This window comes from Pipistrellus hanaki (assembly GCF_964339955.1).
Source record: "Pipistrellus hanaki genome assembly, chromosome: 5".
In the NCBI taxonomy this organism is placed as follows: Eukaryota; Metazoa; Chordata; class Mammalia; order Chiroptera; family Vespertilionidae; genus Pipistrellus; species Pipistrellus hanaki.
The window spans coordinates 86,216,211-86,236,790 of record NC_140507.1 but is presented as its reverse complement, the minus strand read 5'-3'; the positions used below and the strand labels follow the sequence as shown (position 1 = coordinate 86,236,790).

The following is a 20,580-nucleotide window of genomic DNA, read 5'->3' as shown; positions in this document are numbered from 1 at the left end:
ATTATAGCAAAAACTAAAAATTGATCAAATGTCCTTCAACTGGTGAATGAATCACTTCTGACCTAGATGGGGCTACTCATTACAGCATCTTCCTTTGGGCCTTCTTTATTCTAGTAATGGAGCTCAATGACTTAGAAGGAGTAGAATAAGAAAAATATGTACAATTTACAGTATTGCTTTTTAACAAAGGTTATGGTTAACTATAGATTTTGCTGAAATATTTTTTCTAACATCTGTGTCAAAATATAGAAAATTACATGAATTTGCAAACCTTTTTGCTATGCACGGTCATGGAGCAATAATTTACAATAGTGGATTTGATTTATAAATGATGGGTATTAAAATCTTTGTACATTACTTTATATAATTTTGTGATTAGTGACCAATATTTAAAATTTATTTAAATATTTATTTAATAAATGCCATTTATTTAGAAAACAAAAAACTCAGACCTCTGGTTCATTTATTGATGTGAATTTAATCAATGTTTACTCATTAGTCTACTGAGTGAATTTTTGTCTTTTGGGCTGTCTCAGAACCACCCCAGAAATTCAGCCGTATCTATCCTAAAAATTTCTTTCCATTTGAAATTTTTAGCTTGATTTAAACTGTATAAAATCTTACCATGTTGACAAAATTGATCATTCCCCAAATTCGGTTCCTCAGTTTATTGCGAGGATAGTTATTCCTGTGGTACTGCAAATATAAACATCAGACCAATCTCTGTTAATAATAGGAGTTTAATACAAATTCAATAAAATATTTCACACACTATCAGATATTTCAAAGAAAAAAAATATCATTTACATTCCTTGCAGTCAGCTAAAAATATTGACAATGTAAGCAAAAATTTGAAAGTAGCACTTTCAAAAGACATGCTTCAACGTAGCAATTACTTTAAATGTTTTTATAGCTTTGCCCCTTTCACATTTTATTATATTACATTTACATGATTTATCAAATCAAAAGTGTTTTTTTTTTAGATTTCATATTTATCATGCTGATGAAACAAAACTTTTTAAATCTCCGCAGCAACCATTATGTTGCAAGAAAACAGCAACTTTATCAGCCTTTCTGTGTCTATGGTGACCACAAATTATGGAACACACAATCAAGGGTCACCCTAGAGCCAGAGCTGTGAGGAAAGGGACACAGAATTGTCGCTTGCTCTTCTTTCCAGGATAAGACTAGGAAGAAAACACCAACTTTCCTACCCTGGCCTATTCTTTAGTTTTTTCCCTCTAGTGCAGTGGTCGGCAAACTCATTAGTCAACAGAGCCAAATATCAACAGGACAACGATCGAAATTTCTTTTGAGAGCCAAATTTTTAAACTTAAACTTCTTCTAATGCCACTTCTTCAAAGTAAACTCACCCAGGCCGTGGTATTTTGTGGAAGAGCCACACTCAAGGGACAAAGGGTCGCATGTGGCTTGCAAGCTGCAGTTTGCCAACCACGACCCTGTCAGTTTATTATTTTTTTATTTTTATTAAACTCATTTGGGTCACACTGGTTAACAAAATTATATAGGTTTCAGGTGCACAATTCCACATCATCTGTACACTGTATTGTGTGTTCACCACCCTAAGTTATATCTCTTTCCATCACCGCCTATTCTGACTTTTGTTGTCTTCTTTCAAATGGATTCTCTATTTGTGCCATCAGGACCTTGTTCTCAGTATTATCAATGTAGACCTGACCAAATATATTTAACAATAATGTAAGTTACTCTGTGGGGACCAATGGAAATGGTCAAGCTTCTTACCTAATGAAAATAAAAATAAATGTCCTGTTCTGAATCTTGCAAGGATCTTCTAGTGAACATTTCATTGCTGTCCTGTTATAATAAAAATCTACATATCTCAATGATATAACATTAGAATTTCTATGATTACCATCTACCACCTAATCCTCAACTCACCACTCACTAGCTTGACTATCACCATTTCATTGAAACTATTCTTGATAAATGTCCTCTCAATGATCAACCCATTGAACACTTTTCCCTCATCTTCCTGTTCATCCTGTTCATATTTAATATTGACTATTTTCTCTTTCAAGACTTTTCTTATCATCCTGGTTTTCATTATTCTATACATTTCTAGGATCTTACTGTGCAGAGGTTTCTCTTTTCCACCATCCCCTTAGCTTCTAAATAACAAATGTTTTCACTCCAGGATTCCCATTAATGAATGGGTAGGGCTGGCCTAGTATACATAGTTAATAGAGATTCTGAAGTTGTCTTAGGGATTACAGGAATAGAATACTTATCTATCATTGATTTTCACCCATGGGGAAAGAATGAGGGATGGACATGGGATCTTTGTACTTTTATTTCCAAACCTTTGTTAAATGTTTAGTGTTCCTTGGAATCAGACAGTTGTGCTATGCTCTCTCTTTCAACTTGCTAACTCTGGGTGTACACATCCATACCCTCACTCTACCTAGCTGCTTAAAACTCATCATATTGCTTTCAAGATGTGTCAAACCCTCAACATGTTTTCCAAAGCTGCCTTTGTTTTCCCTCTTCTATATTACCAAAATACCCTAACTCTTAGACTTTATTAATAAACTAGAGGCCTGGTGCAAGAAATTAATGCATGAGAGGAGGGTTGCCCCTCAGTCTGACCTGCACCCTCTCCGATATGGGAGCCCTCATGGGATGTCCTACTGATGGCTTAGGCCTGCTCCCCTTGGTTCTCTGCTCTCTGTAGGGCCTGCCTGCTCCACACCATAGTGACTGCCAAGCAGGCAATACTGGGTGTTGCCTATAGACAACACTTGCCTGCTCCTGGGTCACCACAGCAACTGCTGTCGGTCTGATGGAGGCGATGAGATGAATTTGCATACTCACTCCTGATTGGCTAGTGGGCATCTCAAAGTGATGGTCAATTTGTATATTTCTCTTTTAGTAGTGTAGATTATTATTAAGATCAAAGGTTCTCTTAATTTTCTTAAAAAAATTAGTTAACTTTTTCTTACTAACATGCAATAATCCTATCTATACATTAGTGCCTAGAATTTACTAATTCATTAATTTTTTTTTCTTTTTTTGCTTTTCCCATGCATTATATTTCCTCTGCCCTTTTCCACAGGTAGACAGAATGTTTTCTTTCTCTTTTCATTTTCAATGAACAGAACCTTTCTATTTCCCTTTATAGGTCTGGGCCAGCCCTTTATGGCTCTGGGTATCATGCACTAGTCTTCGTATTGTGAGTCACAAAGCCTTTAAGTTTTATTTACTACTCTGAGGCTTTCTTCCTCATTTTTAGCACTTGGAGATTTCTTGTTTTTATTGTTGTTGCTGTTATTTTTGTTTGGTTGGTTTTAGCTGAACTACAGAGTATAGATATAGTTTCATTTTTTGCATGTTGCTCAGCATTTTCATGTTTGTAATGGGGAGGGCAGTTCTTTTTTGGCTCAGTCTGCTGTACTACTAAAGGATGCAATCGTCTCTTATAAAAATCTGTTCTGGGAAGCTAAAAAGATATTGAGCCCAGAATGTAATTCTGAATAAACCTTTTTATTTGTTAGAATCACAAATCTAATTTTATAAGGATGAATGAAGAGCCAATGTTCATCTGAAAACTTACCACGTTACTATCAGCAACAACAAACAGTTCAACATAGTTTTCTAAATGGGTGACCTGGAAGTTTATAAAAAAAATTAATGAGGTATAGTTAATATTCCCTATTTTAACATTTTAAGATAACATTTGTAAGGTAAGAATTGTTAATTTTTATTGATACAAGAATGTGAGGTATAGAAGTGTATTTAATAACTCTAGAAAGTTATCTAAATAAAATCCATATTATTAAAAGATGTGGCCCTGTATATCAGATTGTAATAAACCTGAAATAGCATTCCATATTTGATTATCTTTTTGTTCCTTGTTAAGTCTTTCACATAAAATAAGTTATAAATGAAAAAATATATATATAGTTTTTAACATTAAGTTTTTTTTATTTACAAAGTAAATGCTTAAGAAAACTCCTTTACAAAAAGCATCCATCTATAAAGCTCAGAATTAACAGAGAGCTAATTATTAGCCTACAGTCAGGCCAATAGAACTGATTGTTTTTCATTTACTCTTGCTCCTCTCTCCAAATCATCTGTATTTCAGTAGTCTAATTCCAAGAGGACATGTATAAAAGTTGCTAACTATAGATCTTTTATAAAACACCAATACTAAGAAATTCTATGTTTTCAGTTTTTGATGGCATACATTGAGGTTCATGTATATTCTCTGAGTATAAATCAGGGACATGTTGTTCAAAGCTTGACTAAGTCATTCTTATGTGGACTAAGTAATCTTTTATTGATTGATTTATTTAATTGGACTAAGAATATGGGAAGAAGATGAACAATTTTGGAACTTAAAGGCTAACATCCAGTGGAATTTAAGGAGATATAAATTGGTTGTAGAGAAAATGAACTCATTATTCTCTTAATTGTCCTTAAGAGTTAGAACATTTGACCTAATTAAAGAGAGAGAATCTTGCTTATCAATTCCCCAAAAATGTCAATGAAGACAAGGGCAGACAATATATAGGATAGGCTTCAAAACAATGTAAATTTCATTCTTTTTAGCCATTTGTAGCTCAAATGCTCTAAACCTATACACACATTGTAGAAATTCCCCTTCCTGAAACCAATGGGACAAAATGAGATTTACTGTATGTTACAATCACTTTCCATATAGATAACAAATACAAGTGCTTGAGATTTCAGATTTCAAACAGTAAAGAGATAGATGCAGATAGTATTCATACTTTCTTTGTTGAGATCAGAATTTCTCTCTTGAGATCATAAAGGAATGGAGAAAAATATAACTTAAAAATAAAAAACTCACTTCCATGGATTTAGAATTGTTGTTTGGAGCAGTTGTCCTTTTAAAATTAAGCTCTGCACAAGAATAATTGGCAGCATACTGAATTTTGGGGTTATAGTTGAATACTAAATGTTCTCCCTCATCTGAATATTTCACTGGTTCAATAAGGTACCTTTGGTCATATACCCTGAAGAATCCCCTGTGGAAATTGAGAACACAATGCATAATTAAGAATTTTTATTATTACCTTACTATACAAAACTACTCTATTCCATATTTATTGATGCTGTCTTTTAAATTTTTTATTATCTATTTTATAAATCCTCCCTAATTTGGATTTATTTTCAAATTTAACATAAGTACTTTTTCCCACTCCCTTTTATTTTATTTCTTTCCACATCACCATTTATCCCCCATATACCCTCTTCCAACTCCACCCACCACCCCCACAGTCACCACATTGCTGTCCATGTCCATGAGTTCTTTCTCTGTTTTGCTTAATCCCTCCACTTCCCCCAGCACTCCCAGAGCTATCTGTTTGCGCTCTATCTATGAGTCTGTCTCTATTTTGCTTATTGGTTCAATTTGTTTATTAAATTCCACATTTGAGGGAAATGATATGGCACTTGTCTTTCTCTGACTGGTTTATGTCACTTAGCATAATGTTCTCCAGGTCCATCCATGATGTTGCTAAAGGGTAAAATTTTCTTCCTTTTTATGGCCAAATAGTCTTCCATTGTGCAAATGTACCATAACTCTTTTATCCACTCATATACTGATAGATACTTGGACTGCTTCCAGATCTCGGCTATCTATATATATAAAATATTAAGTGACCAACTGTCTGACCAATATGCACTGACAATTTAAAAACAAACCTTAACTCATGCATTTGTGGTACATATAGAGGTCTCTCTGGAGCTAATCAAATGTGTGTGTTTTGATCTGTCAGCAATATTAAAATATTCCTTCTAATTAATTTCCTTACAATGTGCATGAATCCATGCACCAAGCCACTAGTTATAAATAAGGCTGCAATGAACATAGGGTGCATATATTCTTTTGAATAAGTGTTTTTGGGTCTCTTTGGTTGTGTTCCCAGAGGTAGAATTGCTGGATCATAAGTCAATTGAATTTTGAAGTTATTCTATACTGTTTTTCACAATGGTTGCATCAATCTGCATTCTCACCAAGAGTACACAAGGATTCTCTTTTCTCCACATCCTTGCCAACACTTGTTTTTGTTGATTTATTGATCATAGCCATTCTGCCAGGTGTGAAGTGATATATCATTATGGTTTAACTTGCATCTCTCTCATGATTAGTGCTGTTAAGTATTTTTCATATGTCTATTAGCCATCTGTATAACCTCTTTGGAGAAGTGTCTATTCAGATCCTTTGCCCATTTTGTAATTGGATTGCTTTGTTGGTATTCAATTTTATACATTTTTAAATAAATTTTGGATATTAACCTCTTATCAGATGTACTAGTGAGTATGTTCTCCCACAGAGTGAGTTTCTTTTTCATTTTGTTGATGGTTTCCTTTGTTGTGCAACACCTTTTCAGTTTGATTAGTTCCATTTATTTATTTTTTCTGATGTTGCCTTTTAAGAAAGGAGAACTATAAAGGCAAAGTCCCATGAGACTGCAGCTATTTTGAGTGATAAAAATATGAGATAATCTGTGGTCTTTGAATTCATACCTTTTTGTAAGAGTCAGCTCATCTGGGTTTTTCAGAAGCTTTAACAGTCCAATCTCTAATTTCAAGTATTAGAGTAACAATTCCCACCTGTGGCTATAGATCCCTGGAAAGTCTCAGAATTCTTGCAAAAATGCTATGAATTTTTATGACCACCATGCATTAATTGTAGAATATATGTTAAAGTCCAAACGCTATTATGTGATGAATTTGTTATTAAAGGGGTTTTCATATTTGAAAATGCTGGGCACTACTCAAGTAAACGCCAAAGCAAAAGAGACAGAAGTTTCTTGTTCTACCTTTTGCCTCTCCATGTCTTTCTCCTTTGTAGAGTTAAAGATCTACAGAGAACCGCTACAGGTTTTGCTTCTGACATTTTGCTTTCTAGGGACCGAAAACACTTGAAGTGCTGATGTGTGTGTGGAATTCACATGACTAGAAGTTGAGAGACCTGGTTTGGACTTAATTCTACCACTGGCAAAAAAAATGTTCAGGAGCAAGTCTCTGATTTCAGTATCCTGATATAGAACATGAAATTTCCAATAGTATTCAAACACTGAATCTCTTGATCATATGCTAGAATACTTATCTTGCTTAGGGCTGCCATTAGACATCTCTCTCTCTCTCTCTCTCTCTCTCTCTCTCTCTCTCTCTCTCTCTCTCTCTCTCTTTTAAAATAAAAAAGGAACATAAGCAATGGGCTGAAGTGGATATTCATGTTGAAAATATATAGTAGCTTTTTTTATTTACCAGAATTGGGGAAAAAATGAGAAGTTAATTTTCTTTTTTAAATCCAGAGAAAAAAAATCATAAACAAAATAGAAAGATACTGTGCATTACCTGAGGCCGTTACATGTGCTGATACTGGCAGAAGAATCATATTCATGTATAATGGATCCTTGGTAAAAACAGTGATCCTAAAATAAATGAAGAGGATAATGATATAAGTACATATAGAGGGTGGGGCAAAAGTAGGTTTATAGTTGAAAATATAAGAAACATAGAGTTTATTCTTATATTACTATTTATTAATTACTGTATTATTTTCCATAGGAATGCCTATAAACCTACTTTTACCTCGCCCTGTATTGATATGTATTTCTAAATAAAATTGCTACATATAATACGTTCACAGTATATCAGTATTTCATCCTCACAAATTAACATTTATATTCACTCATGCATTCAATTAACGTGTTATTTCACTTGAAAATTTTTGAAACTACTTTAGAATCTTTTATTTTAATTGCATGATTACTTTCTATAATATTACTACTTTAAACCATCCTAAAATATCTACCAAACTAATCCTCCTGTGTTATTATAATTTTTCCTCAGTTGAGTTGCCTATGAAATCAAGTGTAAGTTTTTGATGACCATTGAAATTAGGTCTCACTCTCCAACCAGGTTCCTTTATGCCTTCCTCTCCTGCTTCAACCAAGTTGGTATCTTTGTGACTTCCTACTTGAAGCTCTGCCCGTGGTGAGTCCAACAGGAATAACCTTCCATCATTTCCATCTGTGTGACTCCTACCTACATGTGACACTTTCCATGTTCCTCCAGGAACCTCAGACCCTTGCAGGCAAACAACCACTCCCTGCATGAAAGAATGTCCCCTGTTTTCTTCCTGTTCTACTTCACATAGATTACATAATGACTTCGATTTCATAGTTGGAAGCTACCTTAAATAGAGAAAATTGATTTTAAAAGTATATCTTTGGTAAGAGAATAATGCTCTCCTTGGTTAGAAGTCTGCAGAGGGCATGTTCTGGAAAGGTGAATAAAGTTATAAAAATAGAACCTGTTTCCATTGAAATACTAGTAATAAATGCACAAAGATTTATTTGGAAAATAAAGGTGAACCCTCAGTGTTGGGTGCATAAGAAGAATGGGGGACAAGGGTTCATTAAATGTGTGACTCATTAAAGGTCAATTATTATAGATGGGGGATTTAAAAATCATTTCATTTATTATTTAGGTTTTATCCATTTAACTTGATTACAGTCTAATCAGGCTGCCCTATACTCCTTTGGTGTCCAGTTTTATCCTTCCTCCAGAATTTTTGGGTTCATAGAAGAAGTCAGTTTGGTAAAGAAGAATACATTAATTTAAAAAAAATATTTATTTGCTTATTAGACTTTTAGCGTTCAAAGGGCTTTGTACTCTAGGATCATTCAGCGACAGTAGTCTTTCTGAAACTGCTTGTAAAGCTAGGATTGGTCTGCAAAATTTCAGGAGGAAAAAAAGAGTCTCAGAGAAGAGATGTAGGAAAGTGTGGTAAAATACCTTAACTCCAGGATGGCTGGTGATTTCCTCTCCTTTTGGGGAGTAGTATGTTTCACTGTAATTTGAGGCTAGGAACTCCCTGGAAAAGAAGACAGAGAAGTGCCCAAGTTTACTCATTTTTGACAGTGCATCCGTGTTTCCCCGAAAATAAGACATCCTCCGAAAATAAGACCTAGAGCATGGAAAGATAAGACATCCCCTGAAAATAAGACCTAGCGCAACTTTGGGAGAAAAAAATTAATATAAGACACTGTCTTATTTTCGGGGAAACAGGATAGATAAAACCAATTATGTGATCCAGAAGCCTCCAGACTGCTGTCAAATCTCAGGAACTGCTCTTAGGCTAAAAGCAAGAAGCAAAACTAATCCCACTCCTGTGGAGCAACTTTCTACCCGGATTTCATGGGTTGCTAAAGACTGTAGAAGAAACAGAAAAATATTCTGGCAGTTTTAGCAAAGTGGCACCTTGAAAAGAACCTGGAGAAAATATTATCTTGGTAAAAATTGCTTGCTTTAGGAATCAAAATTATTGCAAAAATCTCATGCGAGACTATAGACGTCACAGGAGAGGAGAATATGTCTATAACATTTGCTAAAACTCTGTCAACACATAATTTTATATCCACAAAAAAATGATCTTTGAGAATGAAGAGAAAATAAAGACCATTTCAGGTAAAACAAAACTTTCTAGTTTATTTTAATAGGAGTTTAGGTAACATAGCTATGTGCATTTGTCAAAATTTAATGAATGTATACTCAGGTTTGTGCATTTCATTATAAAAAAAATTTTAACATCAAAAGAAAAACCTGCCAACCCTAATGATATGTTTGTTTTTTTAGGAAGGATTTTATTGAAGTTTTTATACAATATAATTTGAAATGGATAAAAACAATGAAAGGTGAATGGATGTGTAAATAGATAAAGGAATTATGATATGAACATGCATAGTAAAATATTAATGAATATTTGTGTATATGTCTAACTTGATGGGATTATGAGGATCTTATATAAAAAAGATGTAATATGCAAATGGTCATTACCCTGTGAAGCATAATGATCAAGTGCTGCGCAATAACCAGATCACAGGTCATCAGGAGGGTGGGGCAGCGAGCTACAAGGGGGCAGCAGAGAGCTACTGGAGAAGGCAGGGCAGCAAGCTATGGAGGGTGGGGGGGGGCGGAGGCGGGCAGAGGGAGTTACAGGAGGGCAGGGCAGCAGGAAGAGCTACAGGAAGGTGGCAGCAAGCTACTGGCTACAAGCAGGAGGTAGGGCAGCAAACTATGAAGGGGGTAGGGAGGAGGAGTGGCTGGGGGAGCTACAGGAGGGTGGGGCAGAAGGTGGAGAGCTACTGGAGGGCAGCAGCGAGCTACTGATGAGCTACTGGTGAACAGATTGGTGCACAGGGCTACTAGTCTGTATATATTAATGGGTTTATAAATGTTCACTATAAAATTCTTTCAATTTTGCTCCATGTGCAAACAGAACTTGCTTTGATATCTATTTTATATAAAATTCCATTAAGAACCATGGTTTTCAAATTTCCTTTGTTCCACTGATTCACAAAGTATTTGTGAAAGTAATTCTTAGAGTATGTAGAGCTCAAAGCACTCCTGTATCCCAAACAGGGAGTCAATTAGAAACAGGAGAGCAGTGTCTATAATTGTTAGGCTGTTGAAATGATGTAGGCTTACATTAGGAGGGTATAAATTCAGATTATGTACAGATGAAAATGATGTAAGTTCACTGCAAGTTTTTACAAAAATGGTTAATACTATAGACTAATAAATCTATGTTATTAAATCATAATAGAACTTACCTTGATCTTAAAAGGTGAAGTATAAAGGTTTTCCTACTTAGACTTATTTCATATAACAGTTCATTGTCATAAGTTTCCTGAAAAACAATATCCATAATGTGAACTAAATATGTACTCCTTCAGTGTGGGCTGAGGGTGGGTAATGGGGTGGGTAGTCTACTCAGAGTTCAGCTCTCCTTTCAGGCAAAATGGTAAATATGAATAAAGCTGAATTTATAAGGAAGTTAATATACGCAGGATTTTACTTTAAAGTTAAAAAAAAGAGAAACATTTAAAGGCTGTTGCTGTAATACCGACTGTGCAGGGAAGTGGCAGCAAGAATAAGGAACAGTAGATAATTTTGAAAGACATTTACATTATAGAGTCTACAAGGCTAGGTGATAGAAGGGGAGGCTGAAGAGAGAAGTTAAGAACTACCTCCAGTTTCTGGTTTAGTTTTGCTGTGCCACTACTAAGAGGAGGATCTTCTGACGAGAGGCAACTTTGAGGGAGGGAGAGGGGAGTTTGTGTTTGTTAAAGGTGAGGTGTGCATCATTAGGACTTTTTTTTATTGCAAGTGTAACATAAAATTAGCATTTTATTGTAATAACACAGTATTGTTAGTGGGCAAGCAAGAAACAGATACTCAATTAAATGAGAGTTAAATCCCATTTTAAAATAAGATGACCTTTATGCATAGATGTGTAGGTGTGTGTGTGTGTTTGTGTGTATAACAGGATGGTATATCAGGACATTTTGAAATGTGAATGAATATAAATTTTATATTAGCGAATATTGAGGAACAATTTTTATATGTCAGATGTGATAAAGTTATTTTTAATCTTGTCATTAATAGTTTTAATGAACAGGATAGTTAACTTTATTTTTTATTTTATAATTTTATGTATTTATATTTATGTTTTAAATTCAGTTTTATTTTAGAATCATTTTAGATTTAGAGAAAATTGGCAAGACAATATAGAGAATTCTCATGTACTCCACAACTCAGGTTTTCCTTAATGTTATTATGGTGCATTTGTCGCTACTGATGAACTAAAATGGATTTTACAATCAACATTTACACTTAACCAGATTTCCTTCATTTTTGTCTACTGTCCTTCTGTGGCCTTAAGATCTCACTTAGAACACCATATTGCATTTTATTGCCATGTCTCCTTAAGTTCCTCTAGATCACATATGTCAAACACAAGGCCCGCGGGCCAAATCCAGCCCGCCAGGCCTTGCAATGTGGCCCGCACTGCGCTGTCATCACTGCACTCCGCTGTCAGTTTATGACATTGTCAGTTTATGACTGTTCAGTAAACCATTCGGCCCGCGATTTAGGCTGGATTTTAGATTTTGGCCCCTTCTCTGATTGAATTTGACACCCCTACTCTAGATAATAACAGTTTCTCAGACTTGCTCTATTTTGGATGACTTCAACAGTTTTGAAGAATACTGGTCAGGTATTTTGCAGGCTGTCTCTCAATTTAGGTTTTTACAATGTGTATAGAGATTTGGGAGAAAAACAAATAAAGTGTCATTTCCATCACATCATAGCAAGAGTACATACTATCAACATGACATCCCTGCTGACGTTAACACTGGTCACCTGGCTGAGGTAGCATCTGACAGCTTTCTCCACTGTAAAGGGATATTTCCCCCCTTCTCTAGTCCACTCTTTGAAGGAAGTCATGAGGCACAGCCCAAGCTTAAAGGGTAAGGAGATGGCTGGGAAGGTCGGGGGGAGGAGATATCTACATCAATATTTTGTTCTTCTGTGATGTCTAGTCTCATATTTATTGACTTATCAAACCACATATTTATATCAACATGGTTTCATAGACATTTACTTTATGCTAGGGTCCAAAACTGTCACATATTGTTTTGTTCAATTTACTGTTTCTTCTTTGGCCATCGCGAGTGATTTCAGTTGGCTCCTATGTTCTTTTAACATCTCTCCTCATGGTGGGTAGAGGTTGTCTGTTTGAGAACTTCCTTACTTCCTGATACAGGTGCTCCAAACTCATCTTGTGTATTTCCTGCCTCAGTTCTGGCTCAACTTGCATATTCACTGTGGGACTTTTAATATCAGTATTGATTAAGTCTTATCAGAAGCCAGAAGAGCCCACCAGCTTTTACACAATGGGTGGTAGAAAGCTTGTTTTGCCCTCTTAGCTGGGTGCTAATAATCAACCAGTTAAGACAGTGGTTGGCAAACTCATTAGTCAACAGAGCCAAATATCAACAGGACAACGATTGAAATTTCTTTTTGAGAGCCAAATTTTTTAAACTTAAACTTCTAACGCCACTTCTTCAAAATAGACTTGCCCAGGCCGTGCTATTTTGTGGAAGACCCACACTCAAGGGGCCAAAGAGCTGCAGTTTGCCGACCACTGAGTTAAGAGAAGGTGAGGAAAGGCTTGGAGTTCAAGACAAATCTATTTGTAAGGAGGTTATCAAACGAAAATGTTTAGAGTAGACATTGTTTCCAAATAGTTGCTTTTTTCATCATCTCAAGCCATCACTAAAGAGGCCTCAATAGTATCATTTGGAACATTAAAATGTGCCTTAATTCTGACTGAGAGACCTAATAAGTGGAAACCTGGAAGGCTGGCTCTTCTAATGGTGGAGGGAAGAAAAGGCAGTGCACTGGGAAAGGTTTGCCCTCTCAAGAAGTGTTAGGTCATGTGAAAGTTATCTTCTCTGACTGGCTTAGCTCACTTAGCATAATGTTCAACTACCACATGATCTAACTCATTTACGGAATATAATGAACAACATAAACTGATGAACAAAACCAGATCCAGAGACAGAAGCATTGATCAGTACACCAAACCTCAGCAGAAAGGTAGGGGAGGGTGGGGGCAAGGGGAAGAGATCAACCAAAGGACTTGTATGCATGCATATAAGCCTCACCAATGGACACAGGCACCAGGGGGGTGAGGACATAAGTGGGGGTTTGGGAAAGTAATAGGGGGGATAATGACACATATGTAATGCCTTAATCAATAAAGAAATTTTAAAAAAGGAAGTGTTAGGTCAAAGTGACAGTCAGTATTCTCTGTGGGCAAATTAAAAACCTAAGGCTCAAAATGCCTGGTAATAAAAATCTAAGGGCCAACATTGAATGTCTTTTACAATATTGGGAATTGAAAATAACTTCATGTTAAGGTTTGCACCCATGATGTGTATTATACAATTTCTACATAAGTAAACATTTATTACTTATAAAAATAAAATGGTAACTTTTTAATTTTAACACCTGAATAAACCACCCTTCTAGCCAATGGGCCACGTAGGCCTTTCTGTTGCTGTCAAAGTTGTCCAACTCTGCCGCAGAGTCTGTCAGGCAAATAAGCCTGCAAATCAAATCCCTGTTCATGGGAGCCAGCTCAGAATAAGTGAGGTTGCCTTAAGTCAGCCTGGAGAGCAGGTAGTGGAGCTCCTCACATAGACTGAAAAATGTTTAATGCAACCCCCTAAAATCTGAGCTTGACTCCTTCTTGTTTCCCAATCTGTCCAGGGCTTCTTTCCTCTTATCCTCCATATCCCACCCACCCAGGCACAGGCCGTAAACTGATTGGGAGTCCTGAGAAGAACTGAGACTTTTCTCTTCTCTTGTTTGCTTCTAATTAGAAACTGAGGTTGCTTTCCACATACCTGTAAAAGCAATACATTTTATTTATTACTTCAAAAATCTATACCTGTAGGTCATAATCATGAGTGTGCCAAACATCTCGCTTCTGTACCAGAGGAAGTCTTTTAGGATAAACCAGCTCTTGGCCCTCTACTGTAAGGACTGCCTTTTCTAAAAGGAAGCATAAAGGGAAAATACATGTGGCATTAACATGCACCCACGGTGACTGGATAACAGAATTACTCTCATAGAGTTCACTTGCTCCCAATTAGCAGCCATGTACAACATCACTGTAAGATAGCAAGGAAGGAAATTGAGAGAGATATTTCCAAAGTAGAAAAATGTAAGTAAAATTGGAAAGGGGGCAAAGAAATCAGGGTGCTTCGGTGTCTTCCATCTTTTAACCTAGTTCTACTTTGTCATCTGATTCTCCTCATGCCTGTCTCTTGATTCTGCCACCTGTCAAAGCCTCCCCTAGAATGGACAGTTTCAGTGCAAATCATTGTTTATATCTCCCCGGGACAGTAGCATTTGAAGTCCTAACTCAAGAAGCTAAATAGAAGGCTTCCCTCGTTAAAGGTTTTAGATACTCTTCAATCGGTGTTAAACAGAATCTACACATTTCCTGTCTCATTGGTAGTCGTCACACCAAGACCCATGTGGAGAAAAGAGCACAGGACTTTGGAATCTGCTTTTTTATTTCAATCAAAGTTTTACCAGCTTATTATCATTATGACTATGAGTAGCACATTTAATCTCTTTGATTTCCTTATCTGCAAGTGGAGATGATAATATAAAGGTTTAAACATGATCATATACAAAGTGGCTCCTGGTTAGCACAGTGTCTGCTGCATTACAAATATTCACTCACCCCTGCCTCCTTGCCCCCGTAACTCAGGGTATTTAAGAGCGACATGGCATTTCATAGAATCATAGAATCTCAAGATTAGCTCTAATGTAGTCCAAAACCTATGCTGTGTCCCCAGCAAAACCATCAAGGGATATTACTGTTTTTATCATTTGCACTTAAACATTGTGATTAAAGAGACATTATCACATTGTACAATAAGAAAACCCTGATGAAAGGATTAAGACATACCTTTAAACTGAGAAGTGAATAAAATCATGAAAATTAAACTCCCAGGAAGCATTCTGAATGACTCTGGTTGAAGAGGGATGCATGTGCTTGAGGAAAATGTGCACAGTTCTTTGTCCTCGCTCCCACAGCAAGGATGCAGGGTCTAAAAGGTAGTTAGACAGTTTTGATCCAGTTCCAGGAAGTGTTACTTGACCCACATTATACAATTTGTAAGGTGCTTGAGGCTAAAACCTGAAGGTTGGACAGCATGTACTAATTAAAGGCAACCTCTGTGCTGGTGGTGCAGGTGGGCTGGGCAGAGATCCCTACCTCACGTCTACTGTAAATGATTCCTAGTGTACTAAAAATTCAAAAAAATATATTCATGTACGCCTCAGGAAAAAAAAATGATTGAAGAATGTTATATATACTTTGATCAAAGAAGTTCTTTCTATTCAAAATGTCACATGCAAAAACTCTAAAGAAAAATTTGATATAACAAAATCGATAGAAATATTGAGAACTTTCTAGCTAAATAATGGCCTTTTGAATGCTGTATGAAACACAAGTTAGTAATCTTTATTTTACTTCCACTCTGATAAAAGAACCCAGGGGGTTATTGGGGGCAACAGGGGGATAAGGGAAAATAACTATATATTTTTTAAAATATATCTTTATCGATTTTTAGAGAGAGAGAGGGAGAGGAAGAGGGAGGGGAAGAGAGAGAGAGAGGAACTATAAGTTGGTTGTTACTGCATGCCCTTTAGTGGGAATCAAGCCCATAACTTGGGCATATGTCCTGACTGGGAAATTGAACCAGAAACCTTTTGGTGTATGGGACAATACTCACCCAATTGAGCCACATTTGCCAGGACTATCTTTTTTTTTCTTTCTTCCAGTTTTATTGAGATGTAATTGATATACAATTCTGTTTAGGGTGTACAACATAATGATTTAACTTAAATATATTGTGAAATGATTGCTATAATAAGTTTAATTAACACCATTATCTCATATTCTTTAACAACTTTTCTATATATTACACAGGAGTGTTTACTACAGTCACTATGCTATCCTTATCTGTAAGTGGCGGTTACATTCCTTATTTATCTTATTACTATACCTTTTGACCACCTTCCTCTAAACTTACTCATGAAAACTTATTTATGCTATCAATTTCAAATTAATTAAAACTAAAAGACAGACAAAACTCTATAAATGCATGCAACATCTATATCCTATAAAAATCCTAATATGCAATTCAACTGAACGGCAGAATGACTGGTCACTGTGACGTGCACTGACCACAAGGGGGTATATGATTAATGCAGGAGCTGCCCCCTGGTGGTTAGTATGCTCCCACAAGGGGAGCACTGCTCAGTCAGACGCTGGGCAAATGGCTGGCACCTCCACTGTATGGGGCAGTACAGAGCGAGGGGTCCCAGAATGCAAGAGAGCACAGACTGGACTGAGGTACCTACTCCTTGAGTTCATGCACCAGGCCTCTAGTATATATATAAAAAGCTAATATGCAAAGTGTCTCCTCGGGTGTTCAACCAGGAGACCAGGAGTTTGATTGCTTGCTGTGACGTGCACTGACCACAAGAGGGCAGCATGGAATGAAGGAAGGCCCTGGCTGGCAGCCAGAAGGCCCCAATCGACCCTGATTGCCAGCCAGACCTAGGGACCCTAAATGGGCATGAATTTCATGCACCAGGCCTCTAGTATATAATAAAAATTGAGGGTAAATGATCCTATAATATAGAACTTCTTCAAATCAATGAAAAAAACAAAACAAAACACACCAACAATCATTAATAGGTAAATGTGTAAAGGACCTGTGCAAAACTATATGTCTGTGTTCTTTTATTATATTAGAAGAGATATTCATTTGCCAATACAATTCTTTATCTGTGTGTGTGATTCTATCCTGTTTCACATTATTGATTATCCTTATAGTAATCCCAAAAACATAGCCAGTCTATGACATTTGAAAACTTTGATAAGTTTAAATAAGCTCGTCTTTCCCTTTCAAAATATCCTACTGTCAATCCTATATTCTATAAGCACCTACCATTATCTTTTTTAATTCCTTTTTCAGCTACACTTCTCACAGAGTTTATATAACTTTTAGTAACTTTCTTATCTACAGTTCATCCTAACACATTAAACTCAGGCATTTGCCTTTATGATTGTACTGATATAGCTGCCTATCTCCAAGGAATTCACAATTGTTACATCTGATGGATATTTTGGTTCCTCATCTTACTTGCCCTCTCAGCAATATTTGGCACCGTTGACCAAACCATTTCCTTTGAAATATTACATTTAACTTCCTAGGGAAAAAAACAAAACAACAACAATGAAGCCTGAAACAGATTTCTATATCAAAGGGGCTCTCTGAGTCTGAATGTCAGACATTTAAAAATTTTTAAATTTAGCCGGGACCAGTTTGGCTCAATGGATAGAGCATCGGCTTGGGGACTGAAGGGTCCCTGGTTCAATTCCGGTCAAGGGCATGTACCTTGGTTGCGGGCAGATCCCCAGTAGGGGGTGTGCAAGAGGCAGCTGATCGATGACTCTCATCGATGTTTCTAACTCTCTATCTCTCTCCCTTCCTCTCTGTACAAAATCAATAAAATATATTTAAAAAAATAAAAATAAAAATAAAAAAATAAAAAAATAAAAAATTTTAAATTTAATTTTTGCTGAATTTATTTGAGTGACATTGGTTAATAAATTATATAGGTTTCAGGTATACAATTCTATAACACACCAGCAGTATATTGTATTTTATGTTCACCACTGCAGATCATAAAGTTTACATGAGTATGGAGATGTTTTGTTTCCTTATTTCTCTGCTGCAAATCAATGAAGCAACCTCTCATAAGATGCTAATCTATTCCCATCTTGGTTTCCTTTGAGGTTGTAGATTCTCAAATTCATTACTTGTTGGCACCAGGATAGGTTCTTTACATAATAATCAATCAGAGTATTTTTCTTGGAGGCCCATAGGCAGAGCTTGTGACCCCTTTTATCTATCTCACAATCCAGATACCCCTAGGGCAGTGGTCTGCAAACTGAGGCTTGCAAGCCACATGCAGCTCTTGGGCCCCTTGAGTCTTTATTAAAGGCCAGTTTGTAGCCTAACTAAGTTAATAACAATGTACCTACCTATATAGTTTAAGTTTAAAAAATTTGGCTTTCAAAAGAAATTTCAGTTTTTGTACTGTCAATATTTGACACTGTTGACTAATGAGTTTGCAGACCACTGCCCTGGGGCTTGCCCTCCTGAGCTCTCTCCTCCCCTTTTTTCCTTCAATTCTGCTCTCTCTCTTTGTCTAGTGCAACTTGGCAAGCAACCCCACAACTGTGAAAGCATAGGAAGGATGGCAAATGACAGAGATGATCTAAATCAGAAATAAGAAGCAGCCCACTCTACAGACCCAAAATGCTTATCTTTATACCACCTTTGTAAAGAGAAACATGAAGAAAAAAGGAGATAAATTCAAGTAAATAAAGAAGATGAACAATAATATAATATCTTACTCAAACTAAAGCTTCACATAGAAACAAGAAATTAGCATTTTTCTATTTGATTTTAAAAGAAATATCATTATAATGCACTCCAAAACCATATTAATCAACGGGAACTTGTAATTCTCTTTGTGGAAGCTAAATTCAACCCATGAATTATGCTGTAGGTGCATTGAAGAGAACATTCAATTCAGAGTCAGGAACTCTCTGTTCTCCTGTGATTAATTCTGCCTCCTCTGGCAAATTATTTATTTTCTGGGTCCCTGAGTCTTATTTATAAGTTAGGACTTTTAAACTATTTGATCCTCAAGGACATAATTTTAACACCAGGATGTTATGTTGTCTTGCTTTTACTGATTTCTTCCCCTTTTCTAAGACCTTCCTCATTGATCTGGAGCTTTTATCCCCATCATACTTTGCATTTCTAACCACAGATTTGTCTATTAATATGCACAGTAAATGTCATGCAATAAATAAAAGTGTCATAAAAGATCAACTCACTCTGCCACCCAAATGGACAAAGTTATTTCTGGGGAATGGCAGACCCAGAGTAAAAAGAGTGTATATAAATTTTACCTCTTAATTCTGATAATCCTATGACTTAGCTAGTGACATTGAACAAATTACTTAATATTCCTAGAGTTTTTATTTCCTCATGGAAAACTAAAATAGTACTTTGTACATAAGAATCCTGTGCAGGTTAAGTGTGATAATGAAACATTCATAACTCATATATCTCTCTCAATGTTGTTGAATGACTGACATTATTTTCCACCTTCAACTTAACTTTTTCATAAGATCTTTATGAAATACACTAAATTTTATAAGGTCAAAATGGTTTAAACAAGATTGACTTAAAGTCAAATGGTGTCAGAATATCAAATAAAATGCAACCTAATTAGATTTTCCCTTATTGGATAAGTAGGGCCAAGGTGATAGAATTTTTAATTCTATTCATACAATTATGTCACCCCTTCTCTGCACCCTTCAACAAGCTGTAATTTTCTTCATCGTTAACCAAATTATAGTAACTCTCTTGACCCTGCATGCCCATTCAGCAACCACAATATTTCTGTGGTTCCTTTATAACAAGGTCCTCTCCAAGAGTTATCTATAGTCTCTGACCCTAGTGCTTTATTCTCTCTTTAATCCACTCCAGTCACAAACAAGAGACAATCTCTTTTCTCCCCATCTCTTTACTGAAATTACTCATCAAGGTCACGACCCTCTGTAGATTTTTAATTCAATGCTTAATTCTTAGTCCTGATTTTATTTCTCTGCCATGTTTGACTTGTTATTTGACCCTGGCTTTTTAGATACATGTTTCTTACTTGACTTCCAGCCCTACTGTTTCTCTTTCATTAGCTGCTCCTTCTTACTTGAAGTTCTTCACTCATTTCTCCTCATTTTATAGGCCTGTAAACAGCAGAGGGCCCAGGTCTCATTCTTTGAACTTACTCTCTTTTCAGTCTATACTTATTCCCTTGGAGATCTTACCATAGCATGTGATTCAAAAATGACTGTTATGCTGTTGATTGCCAAATTCATAGGTCCCAGAAATATTTTTCCCCCTTCAGTTGTCTACTTAGCATTTTCATTTTGATGTCTGGTGGGCATCACAAATTAAATATATACAGAAACAAAACTCCCGATCTTCATCCTTAAAACTGTCCCTCCAAATGTCTTGCTCATCTCAGGAAATGACAATACTG

The 20,580-nt window shown here is 36.1% G+C and overlaps 1 protein-coding gene across 1 annotated transcript in view; it reads right to left on the bottom strand.

The window, feature by feature from the left end:
* ADAM7 (ADAM metallopeptidase domain 7) overlaps nucleotides 1-20,265 on the bottom strand; it is a gene marked incomplete at both ends in the record, with an annotated part of 46,907 nt that extends 26,642 nt beyond the window's left edge. The window contains 9 exon segments of the mRNA XM_084883875.1: nucleotides 625-696; nucleotides 3,593-3,646; nucleotides 4,853-5,030; nucleotides 7,372-7,448; nucleotides 8,818-8,896; nucleotides 10,635-10,711; nucleotides 14,321-14,424; nucleotides 17,601-17,667; nucleotides 20,248-20,265. Coding sequence (XP_084740001.1) covers nucleotides 625-696; nucleotides 3,593-3,646; nucleotides 4,853-5,030; nucleotides 7,372-7,448; nucleotides 8,818-8,896; nucleotides 10,635-10,711; nucleotides 14,321-14,424; nucleotides 17,601-17,667; nucleotides 20,248-20,265 — 726 coding nt within the window.
* Nucleotides 20,266-20,580: the final 315 nt, after the last annotated feature.